The sequence below is a fragment of the Centruroides vittatus genome, unplaced genomic scaffold (genome assembly GCF_030686945.1).
Source record: "Centruroides vittatus isolate TY-2023 unplaced genomic scaffold, ASM3068694v2 contig_273, whole genome shotgun sequence".
Lineage (NCBI taxonomy): Eukaryota > Metazoa > Arthropoda > Arachnida > Scorpiones > Buthidae > Centruroides > Centruroides vittatus.
Genome location: NW_027121739.1, coordinates 149,162 through 161,304, shown reverse-complemented (window position 1 = coordinate 161,304; position 12,143 = coordinate 149,162). Strand labels below are relative to the sequence as shown.

Below are 12,143 nucleotides of genomic sequence, written 5' to 3'. Positions count from 1 at the left end.
ATAAAATATGAATAGAGTAAGTAAAATAGAAGTAGCACAAGGAGTGTGCTACTGAATGGCTATCCAAGTCAAATAACAAATACCATGTGCACGAGTTAGGCTGAGATGGCCCTTACACTAAATTCCATTATGTTGTCCGATGAGGCCTTCCTTGAAGGAGCGGATTGACGGTTATGATAGTTTTTTGGCTAGCTTTTTGAAAGTACGAAAAATTTCGGTAGTTTTCCATATATCCTTAATGTCGCAGGGCCAGTCCGTATGAATTTCATTTAAGAGGATGCATAGTTCTGTTCGCTCGCTGGCGGTGATGGTGCAGCCGTATAAATAGTGAGTGGCGCCGTCTCTGACGGTGCAGGTGGGGCCGTGCTCGGAAACGTGGTCGGTGAATCTGGCCAGATAACTAGCGAAGTCGCCGTGAAAACTCAGGAACTGTGTCGTGTAGTGATCAGGTGTAAACCTGCTGATCTTGAGGAATTGTTCAAGGTCGGAAATAAACCGATAAGTGATGTGTTGATTCATCTCATTCCAGCGTGTTTGCCATTTGCCAATGGCCTCTTCCCAAAGTAGGTGTTTTAAGGTGCTCTGACTGATCTTGTCATAGATATATTGGTTGTTAGGGTCCAGTGCTGCCTCCTTCGCAAGGGCGTCCGCCCTCTCATTTCCCTCAGTCCCTTGGTGGGATCTGACCCAGTTGATTTGGAAATTGTTTGTAGAAGTGTTAATTTTATTCCTAATGTCCACGGCCAGAGGATGGAGTTTGCAACTGTGATGAAAGCAGAGTAGGAGACGATGGAAATTATACTCAAGTATCACTGTATGTTCGTTAACCACAGTTCAAAAACACCTGAACCATGCTTATGAACACTGCTTCCTATTTTGTTATATTTAAGAAAGGTCAAATGGTATTTTTAAAGGCAAACTGAAAAGCAGTTTTTCTTACAAAACGCAAAAGAAAAACTCGCATTGAAATATGGCAACTGATATTAATTTTGTATTACACCAATTCGTTCGGTCCAATCTATTTTGTTTCATTTTATTAATATCTAATTTTTCGCTCAAACAATTAGGATTTGTGGCCCTGAAATGCTTTTTGGTAAATAGATAATAATAAAAATTTGATAAAAAATTTGTGATAATTAGGTTCAATTTTGTCTTACGTATAACAATCTAAAAAATCCATATTACAAAGTAGTGGAATTAAAAAATAGGGAATATAGTACACAAAGAACATTCCATGACCGGAATTGTTTTACTGTAATATGTTTTAATAACGACTGTTGGTAAGAAGGATGAAGAAAATTCGCGGAAAAACTTCGAAACATATGAACATAGTGAATTTTGTAATACGGAGCATTTTTCGATCATTATGAGAGCTTTAAAAAATATGCCAATGGCTTCATTTAAACGATAACGACCATACAATTTTAGTCAACTTGAATTTCTTTTTTTAAATTCCAAAATGAAGAACTGGATTTGACCTTCAATTTGTGTACAATCTGTCTCTAGCTGAAATGATTAAAATGCGTAAATATTGTATAATGCAATAAGGTTAATGTTACCTATGGTTCCAAGATGGCGACCGAAAGCGCCGCCATCTTGGAATGGGCTATTTTGTTCGGAGATCACATGTCTTATTGAAAAAAATACTCACATTAACGATCCATTTTTTTTCGATTCTACTTTTTTTCCTAGTTTGGTAGATTCCACTTCATTTTTGGCAGATCTTTTCTTTCCTGACGTTGTCGTTTCTGCTACAACCGTAGAAGACTTTTTGGCTGTCTTTTTATTCACATTTGCTGTTGCATTTTCCTTTTCTTTTCTTAGTATTTGCTTCTCATTAATGTTCAAAAGTAGTGCACACGGAACAGACTGTAGATCTAACCATTTTGGAGTTTCTCCAGTCCCTAGATACATCATAACCAATTGTCTTACAAAATATGGAAAACTTTCTCCAGGTTTTCTTTACACTGATTCAATCAGATATATGCTTCAGACAGTGCCGAATGCCATAATTCCATTTTGCCGTACATTTCAAACAATGTGAGAGCGAAAAGAACGACAAAAGACCACCACAATGGAAATTGTCAAATGTTCTTTTAGTTTCCTTCGTATGCTGAATAGTTATTATCACTCAAGGACGATGCCAGCCAATGGGCCGGGGGGCAAGATGATGTAAATTGATGGAGGATATGAATTGTATGTAAGTAAAATAGAAACGATTCATAAAGTTTTAATAATTTACTATGTACCGGAAAAGAAATATCTTAACTAAAACATTTTTTTAACTTACAAGAAGCCTAAGAAGATTATTTTAATTAAAACTTAGCATTTAAATAATTTTTTCGAATTCCTAGGGGAGGGCAGCTATCCCTCTGCTCCCCCCTGGAAACGCCTTTGTTACCACTTTTACAAATGTTAGAGAACACGATTTTATGTCACTTCGATACCATAATTAACATGTTTTAGCACACGAGTTGCACATCGCATGAGTTCGTTGCAGTACTAATTTTAAAGCAAATTTAAAACCATTATTAATATCATTTTCTCACCCTAATTTCGATTATATTCGTTTTCATCTGTTAGAATTTACGACGAGCACGACGTAACCAAAAGTTCATCGGAACTAATTTTTACATAACTACTTGACACAATATTATCAAAAAAGTTAAAAAATTTACAACATATTTAGTTGTTATTTATATCGAATTCACAAATACTATCGTTTAGGCACAACAAATTTACCTTTTAACTTTTTGGAAAAACTATAGTGAAAAATAGAAATCAAATGTTTCACTATAGATACAACGCAACACTGTCAGTATCATCTACATACTGTTAATTTGCATATTTTCCAGAAAAACTACCGTCTGCCATATTTTACAAATTTGCATAATCGTTCCCATTCTTTTTTTTACATCACGTTAACCGTCTTTACGTATTACGTCAGTCAATTACATCATAGCTCCCTCTATCGCTTTACCTCAAGACACCCGGATTGGAGATTACCGAAGCGCCGCCATCTTCGAACCATGTGTAACATTAACCTGCAATAAAAATCGCATAATCTATTTCATAGTGAGTAGTAGTTATGTTCCGTTTCTTGCGATCACTACGCAGTTACTTGGCTTTCTCACAAATAATTCTATCGGAGATGATATCACCAGTCAATTTTCTCATTTATTTACATTAGTAACGGTTCCTTCATCTTATCAATAACATGTGATCTCCTGGACAAAAATATTGTCATAACTTAAGCCATATTTGTTGTTTATTTTTTGTTTCCGTATTCTTAAGAATGGTGCACATCGGCGACCACGGCAACATAAACATGGCCACCAAGAGATCATGGTTAGATAAGCATTATGTAGTACAGTACATATTACCAAACATCCAAAAAGTAGAGCGAAAAAAGTATTGAAAACAACGATCGTAACACAAGAGTTGTTTTTACAACAAGAACGAGAGACCATTTGGGCGCAAAACAGATAGCGTATACACGTCAAATGCACTTTTTTTTATTGACAGTTCGAATGTAAAAACGTCGTTCGAACTCCGAGTCGAATTTCTCTATAAAATAGCGTTCGGTAGCACTTGTCGTTAGAATTGTCCAAAGTGCGAGGTAACACTGTTTAAAGAATCATTTGATAAATTGCAAAATTTTGCATACGTAATGTGAAAGTAGGGACTTAAAGTTATCCTGAAAACTTTTAAAACCTAGTAATAATGAATCTCAGTCAAATTATTATCGAATAAAGAATAGTATATTTGCCATTAAAAGAACGACTCGCTTTTGAAAATCTTTAATTCATAAGCTACATCTCTTGATAATAAATAATTTGTCAATTCTTTTCTTTTCTTTCGAATATACAATGTAGTGACTTATGCCTAAATGTCAATAGTATTAGTAATACATAGAAGAAATTAAAAACGTTTTCCCATCTCTATCCTGTTTAATCACCAGGAACAGACAATCTTCCTTTACAAAGATGACCTTTTATTAGAGGTTACGTCTCTGTAAGTATATGTGACTGTTAATGGTGATTGGACATAAGAGTAATGGGAAAAAGTAGTTTTATTCAAATCAAATTTAAAAGAAAGATAATTCTTTCCTACAAACGTTTTCTATCTGTACCGACTTCCAGAGTCTGTACGTCAGAAAATAGCGAGGTTGAGACCGAAGTTTTAAACGCGAAAAGATGTAGGTCGGACGTTCAGAGCCGCTTTCATGTAAGACTAGAAGTTTGGCAATGGCGTTTAGAAAGTCAGTGGAATTATGTTCGACATTCCAAATGCCATTGTCAAACTTCTAGGCCTACAGGAAACCGGTGCTGAACGTCCGACCTACACGTTTTCGCGTTTAAACTTCGGCCTCAACCTCGCTAATATAACTACTAGTATTTACGACGGAAACTTTTTATTTACATTAGAAATAGGTGTACCTCGAAATAAACTGTGCCGATGCTTCTTCATTGGAAAAGTATTTCATATGTACATATCGCAACTGCATTCCAATTACGTATTTGGACCCACTGAAATCCTTACAAACAACATAAATAATTCCCTATCTGTCAGAAGCAATTTCAGGACCCTCAATGGTGCAGAGAAACTGCAATTGTATACATATGTTTAAACCTGGGCTATTATTTTTGTTGATTTATGAAATCATAATTACTTAGTATGGGAAAAAATAAGAAATTAAAATGTCGAACTCAAATGGAAAGCTCATAAAATCTTGACTTCGCTTTTGTTTAAAATAATACATCTTCCTTTGGTTTCACTCATTCAGAAATGTGGCATAAAATGTCGAATTGGATAATGAAAGAAATTCTCGATTGATCTTACTAAATTCGCTCAGCAGTTAAAGGGTTAGAAAGGAAGTTACTGCCAGGTGGTAAAAAAGGATCGCTTGAGGAAGAAGCGGTTGCTATCCCCCCTTTCAAGTTCATTTTTGACAGTATGAATTTTTTCTTCACTTTATTATGAATTTTCGCTGAATCTATAATGAGAAGTCTTTCTTAGTCCTCACGAATGGAACAGAGCCAAAGTATGGTCCTCTGAGCACATTTCAAACGTTTTTCTTTTGGGTATTCGTTCGCGATTACTACGATTGGATGAATTAATTCTTACGGGGTGGACCATTTATAATGTCAATTACAATTATTTCGATTTGGAATGGAAATGGAATTTTGGAAATAATTCAAACTTGCCGTACTAATAGAAGAAGATAGTCCCGCTCCGACTCTTCAGCATTCATCAAGTCATTCTCCTTCAATAAAAAGAAGCTCTACATATTGACAGAGGTATTATTAATATAACCCATTGTAAACTCTCTCTCTCTCTCTCTCGTGTTTAGAGGTGTACTTAGTTAAGCATCGATCTAATGATAAGATAGTCTTTTATGTATCTCTTTATTTTATTTTTACTCATTAAACTTTTGTTGTTTCTAAACCTGTCTGATCCCTTCGATATATACGGACATTCGAACCGCTACGATCGAACGTATCCGCGACTTCTCCCCACTCGTAAAACAACAGCCATCCTTTTAAATATAGATCGTTATACCGTGGGTTAGGGCGCTACAATTCTACACTAGATGGTGTCAGCCCAGACGTCAGAAGGATCCTGCGATCCCGACATTTTAATAAAAACGTCATCCTTTGACAAAGTGAGCGGACTCCAATGTCCTGACAAACCAGAGTTTACGAGTAACATCATACAACCCCCGCATTCTCACACAATTGAAGGTTCTGGTCCAAGATAACATCCTGTTGACAGTCTTTATACTTATAAATACACATGTCGCATGAAAACTTTAATATTCTATATCAAAATATTTTATAGTGTTAAGAAATTTGACTTATCACTACAAATAATGAAATTCGTTAAAATGTCGAAAAAATAAAAAAACTTTATTTACTTGTAAATTGTAAAATTAGAAAAATGGAACAAATGGTTTAAAGTAATATTTTTTAAATTTACTATTAATTATATCATAAAAATTACAAATGGAAATTTTAAAACAATTATTAGCATTAAAAGGTAGTACAAACTTCAGTATTGAAGTATATGATATTGTTATACATACCAAACATTAATTTTCCATATATACTGTGTACACATAAGGAGGCCGGAAAGTTGGTTATCCAAACTTCTTGCAAGCGATTGAGGGTTTTGTTACAAATCATTTGATCAAAACAAAGGTTGTGTTTAAAATGAGTAACTGATTTTGGACCATATATGACTTATTTTATAAATTGGTAACTCTCATAATAAATTTAGCAAATTAAGTATTTATTCACGAACACATTTAGAATTTTGCAAGAAATGTTTAATCAATTATTGATTTATACCAGTAAACGTAAGTCTCATCTTCTCCAGGAATCACTTTGTCAGGAGCTGGAAAATTTACAAAATAAACTAAGAAATTATATAAAATAATCAAATTATTGTCAAATATCAAATTTAATTCTGCTAAATTCTATATTAAATACACATACGGGGTAGATCTCCCATTTTAAGAACTAATTCTTTGTTGAAATTCTGATTTCCCTTGGACTATACAACATTTGAATTATGTTTCCGAAAACGTCTTAGAGTGGGAACGGATAAATGTACAAATAATTACCAATATACATACTAAATGAGTATTTACAACCTAATTCAAAGTGTGAATAAATAAATAATATCCGTGATTAATTCCTAAAAGGTTAACAATTTCGTCTATGAAATTAGAATGATTAAAGGCAAATATTTATAGTGTGACCTAGGAATTAGTCTCAGAATAATTCAAGAAAATGTCTAATTTCAAAAAGTATACCCTATCCAAAGAACGGCCATGTAAATTCCTAAGTTTCCATCTATAAGATTACGGTTTTGAACTTTGAAAATATCTCGAGGACAAATTCAATAAATGACGAATCGGAGCTTAACCTCATATTTTATTCTTCTTAAATATTTTATGGTATTATTAAAGTCTATACTTAATGTAGGACCTTTGATGACCTCAGACTGAATGATAATTCAGTATAAAGTCCTCAATATGAACGAACATGTACAGAAAAGTACAGCAAAAAGTAACTAAATCTTGTTAAAAGCATGAAGGGGGCATTTACGTAATTGCTAACCTGCAGGCGTTGCAAACTTGTCATCATTCTGTACTTTGTTAGTTGTATTTCGATTTAGATCGATCAGAATTCATAGACAAATATTGAAATGTATAGAAGAAATAAAAAAGCGTGTAAATACTTACATTGCTTTAAAGGTGTTGAAATGTCAGAAGCTTTAAACAACTGCCAATAATTCATTTCTTCTGGATGATTAACTATTCCAAATATAGAGTAGATGTATTTTCCCCACGGATAATCTATGGATTTGAATCTAGAAGACATTTTTTAATACTTTTACATTCGAGACTTTCTTAACTTTTCAATGAAATTTTATTAATTATTACAAAATAAGCTGTAAATGTCAAGATAAAATAGCGTTTTGAGTGACTATATGCCACCCATATTACCTAATTACGTTACTAGTAATTTATAGTTACTTTTCCTATCAAAAATATATAAAGTTGTCTCAAAGTATAAAATTTATCAGTAAATTTTAAAATAATTAGAATAAAAGTTCTAATTATTGTAATTAGAACTTTTATTAGAACAATAATTATATAGAAAAATTCTAATCAGAAAAACAAATTTCCACATTTCTCAATCGAACCATTGAATTACTGGTTTCCCATTTAATTAAAACATATTTTTCACCTAAACATTATATTTAATAATCCATATAAATTATTAGCATTTACCAAGAGACGAAATACGAAATATCTGATTTTTGTGGGTGTTCGGACGAAAGAGACGCCTAAATTTGGTTTTTAATGTGAAAGAATTTATTTTAAATTGTGAATGTAACAGTAAATTTTTCAATGGTTCTGATTAATCTCATTCAGAGTTTAAACGTGTTTTAATCTTAACTTTCTCTTATTGTTCGTAAAAAAATAAAACAATGTAAAAGTTTCTCACAGAAATTACCTAAATTTATCATCCAATTCTTCGGCTAATTGCATGATTTCAAAAAATGTGGAATTAATAGGAACATTAAGAAAGAGACTAAAAATAATATCTTTATTTTCTCCAACGATGATATAATAATTCACCCGATGTTTTCCAGTTCTTCTAGAGTCGATTTCTTCTTTTATTGTCAAGTTATCTGCAATTGTTTAAGAATAAAATTATTAATTGAATTTCAAAGCATTACTAAGTGAAATAAATAAAAATACCAACGTGGTCGGTTCATACTGCAATTGAGACTTCCCAAATTAACAAATGTTTTTCCATTGAGTATTGGAAGTATTAGATAAGTTGATAAACCATCTCCAAACGAACCGTCTTGCTTTTGATGCGATAAAAGATAATTAATCGCTTGTGTTACGTTCCATTCTCCCTCCTTGTTCCCGTGTTGTTCAATAGAGAGCAACGCCTGTTTTGTATAAAATTGGCATAAGCGACCATTGATAAACAGAAAAATAATATCGTATATACTCGAGTTTTACAACAGATAAATTTTCTGTTGTGTCAATGCAAAATATTGTATATTTTATTAACTATAGTGTGTAAAAAAATATGAGTGTATGACAGACAAAAATCTGGAAAATCATAAATTACGTAACGCCGGGGTGTATATCCTCAAGTAACAAAATGATTGTTTCCGAAGTGTTGCTAGTGATTCGCACTGTTTACATCAGCACTTTATACGTTATACATGTATTAATAATGATAACGTTTGGTATCGCGTGCCGTATATTACCGTATTTTACGGACTTTTAAGAGGCTTATAAGACGCACTTTTTTCTTCGAAAAATTGCCTCCAAAATTCAGGTGCGTCTTATAATCCGTAGCGACTTATAGTCCGTAAAATATGGTAATTCTTACTACAATCAATCGAGAATACGGTAAAATAATTTTGAGGTGGGAATGTGCGAAGCCGTTGCGGAGTGTTACGCGGAGTAGAATGATAGTTGGAAACTATAAATATCGAGTTATACTAAGACCCCGCTTAATGCTTTCTTGCTTAACGTTAATTCAATATAACGCGGTCTGCTTGACGCCTAAAAAACGCTCAAAATTTATGCTGATTCAAATTAACGCGGTATTTCATTGATTCGTATATAATACGATTATTCCCAAACACGAACCAATCAGCAAAAGGTGGCAATTCGTCGTAGCGCTGCACTTCACTTAAATCTATGTTTGTTTTGTTCAATTTTGGAAAAAATATAACATCAATGGTGCTATAGGAAATATCGATTTCGCGTGGCAAAAATTAACTGATAAATGCATGAACGGAGTGTGGAAGAAGTTATGACTAGAGGTATCTAAGAATTTTCATTGAGAAGAGTTTATCACTGTATCGTTAGGTTGACAAAATTGTAAACTTAATCGATACAGGAGATGTGACGAGCAGTATATTGGTGAATTACTGCAGGTTTCTGGTAAGAGCCTTGCCAACGACGACTTCAAGAACTGGCAGAAAAAGGGATTCATGTAGAACTGCAAAATAAAGATTGTGAACACGAGGAACCCAAAGAACTTGCTACAGATTTCCTTAGAAAAAGATTGGTAGCGATAACCGAAATCGTTGATCAAATTGTAGCGAATGATCCAGATTTTGATAGGAGTGCCAAAACAAAACGGGGCATTTTGAATGCTTTCTTCTGCTACCGACATTTGCTTAAGGAAAGAAAAAGAAAACAACCAATGAAACTACAGGACTTCATCGCAAAAGCAAGAATTTCAGAAGAGCCAGGACCTTCTTCACAAAAAATTAACTTTACATTTCTGTGCGCATATGTTTATGTATTACTTAACACATATACTACGTATTATTATGCAAAAATTTATATAAAAATCACTTAAAATTATAGTAAAATTGCTTATTTTTTGGTCGCGTGTTTACCTATCTCTATTTACTCTATGTTAAAATCATCTCGTTTAACGCTGTTTCTCTTAGCGCTTTGTCGTCTGGGAACGCATCCCCCGCGTTAAGCGGGGTGTTACTGTATTTTGTCAACCAGGGTATTGTTTCTAAGTTCATAATCTCAACTTATGCAATGAATATATAAGAAACATGTCTCGCTTCGTGGCTATGTTTTAGAATGATTTTGGTTGAAAAAGTGGAGATAATTACAAAAATGTTATGTTAACAAGAACTTACGTGAAGCAGAACGGCTGTTGTATATATATTTCCAAAGGAACCATCTTTATTTTGCAATTTAGACAAATTTTTTATCGTTTCGTTGAAATCCATAAACTTGTATTTACGAAGTGATGGGAATTGCTTAGTGCGAGTTTTCAGACAGGAAAATGCCATCAAAGCATACGCTTGAGAGTCTATATAAGTTAAGAAATGAATTATTTATACCTAAATTACAGTTAAATATACAGTCACAAATGTGCCATATTAAATTTATAATTTATTATATAAATGTCTACAAGTCTAAATGTAAACAATTCGATATGTCCTTATAGACATATCGAATTATTAGGACTTATTGTACTGATGTCCGGTTTCTGCAAATTGAGGAAACTTATTCAGAAAAAACAATAAAGATTGTTTTTCGCAGAAACTAGACACCAGTACAAAAAGTCCTAATAATACGATATGTCCTACTAGACATTTATATAATAACTTTGTATATATTAAAGACACAAATGCCAAAATTACATTTATAATTGGTTATTAGAATTTAAATTTACATTTACGTGAATCATTTCACAAATACCCTGGGCCATACACCTGTTTATTAACTATTTCATATGTTCTGACAAATTTTCTACTTTTAATCATACAAATTCGATAAAGTTATTGATATATATTATTGATACGAATGCATTTGCACCACTATGATAATATAAATAAGAGTCAAAATGTATAAAAATTAATAATAAACTTTAAACGTTTTCGTAATGTTTTACGAAAATTGAAATAATAACCTAAATAATTTTAATATTCCTGAAGAAGTAAGTTTTTTGCTCTTTTAGATAGTCTAAAGTTATAATTACAAATAATTTTAATATAGACCTTGTAACAACTTTGTAATTTATATTTCCATAAAAATCAGAACACCAAGGAGTTGTATCGGTACAAAATCTTGGCACACATAAGTCTCGAGCAGATATGGAAACGATCAGAGTTATAGCGTAATGGTTCATTGTATAATGCCGACAGAGGGTATTAAAATGCTGTCCATTTGGCTTATAAAAAAGCACGCAAGGGCATTGTCTTTAGCTTGTCTGTTGCAGAGGGACGATGTATAACTAGTTTTCCTGACTACTCACCATGCTTTCTCGTTTACGTTTATAAGACAACCGAGGGTAATATAGGTCAGTCAAGGTCAGTCAGGCGATATTATTTTAAAAATTCACCAAAAATTAAATTATCATTATATTCGTATAATGAAAATTACATACATTAATTAACATTTTTAGTTTTAAATACGATATTTTTCAATACATTTTAGTAGAAAATTTAAAATAAAAATATATAATATTGTGGGTGATCGGTTAACGAACAAATCGGATAACGAACACTTTCGCGAAAGTTCGGATAAAGAACACCTCACAGAACAAACACAAGAAGAAGCGATGTAAAATAATGAATACCGATTTGTCTTCCCTTGTCTTCAGGCAACAATTAGAAACTTTTCGGATCGCGGGAGACTTCGACATCGAACCTGGTATATACTGATTGGACAGTATTCCACCGAACTTTGAAACTCTTCCTTGTAATTCCAGACTTATATTTTTCTGACAGAAACAATTCTTTTATAGTATTCGCGGGCACTCGTTAAGTTTTGCATTGGTATTTATTTTCGAAAGGTAAGAGTATAAAAGCAGAGGTAGAGTGGACAAAATGTCTAATGTTGCTGGGTAGTATGGCTTGAACAGGTCTACAGTATGCCGCACTTCAATCTTATCTAAGAAAGATACTGTATTATCAATACTCAAGCAGGTAAAGGAGTAACAAAAATCATATCTGAGAAATAAAAAAACATTGAAGAGCTCATAATGAAACCTGAAACGGATCTGACGACAGAATGCCAAGAAACTCGGTAAAATATGTTTTCTTCTGAAAAAGATAATTAATGT

At 32.9% G+C, this 12,143-nt stretch overlaps 1 protein-coding gene across 1 annotated transcript in view; it reads right to left on the bottom strand.

The window, feature by feature from the left end:
• Nucleotides 1-171: 171 nt before the first annotated feature.
• LOC136971896 (uncharacterized) overlaps nucleotides 172-12,143 on the bottom strand; it is a 29,501-nt gene continuing 17,529 nt past the window's right edge. The window contains exons 6-11 of the mRNA XM_067266421.1: nucleotides 10,210-10,385; nucleotides 8,280-8,475; nucleotides 8,028-8,205; nucleotides 7,250-7,377; nucleotides 1,652-1,904; nucleotides 172-763 (exon numbers count right to left, since the gene is read on the bottom strand). Coding sequence (XP_067122522.1) covers nucleotides 172-763; nucleotides 1,652-1,904; nucleotides 7,250-7,377; nucleotides 8,028-8,205; nucleotides 8,280-8,475; nucleotides 10,210-10,385 — 1,523 coding nt within the window. The remainder of the gene's footprint in view (nucleotides 764-1,651; nucleotides 1,905-7,249; nucleotides 7,378-8,027; nucleotides 8,206-8,279; nucleotides 8,476-10,209; nucleotides 10,386-12,143) is intronic.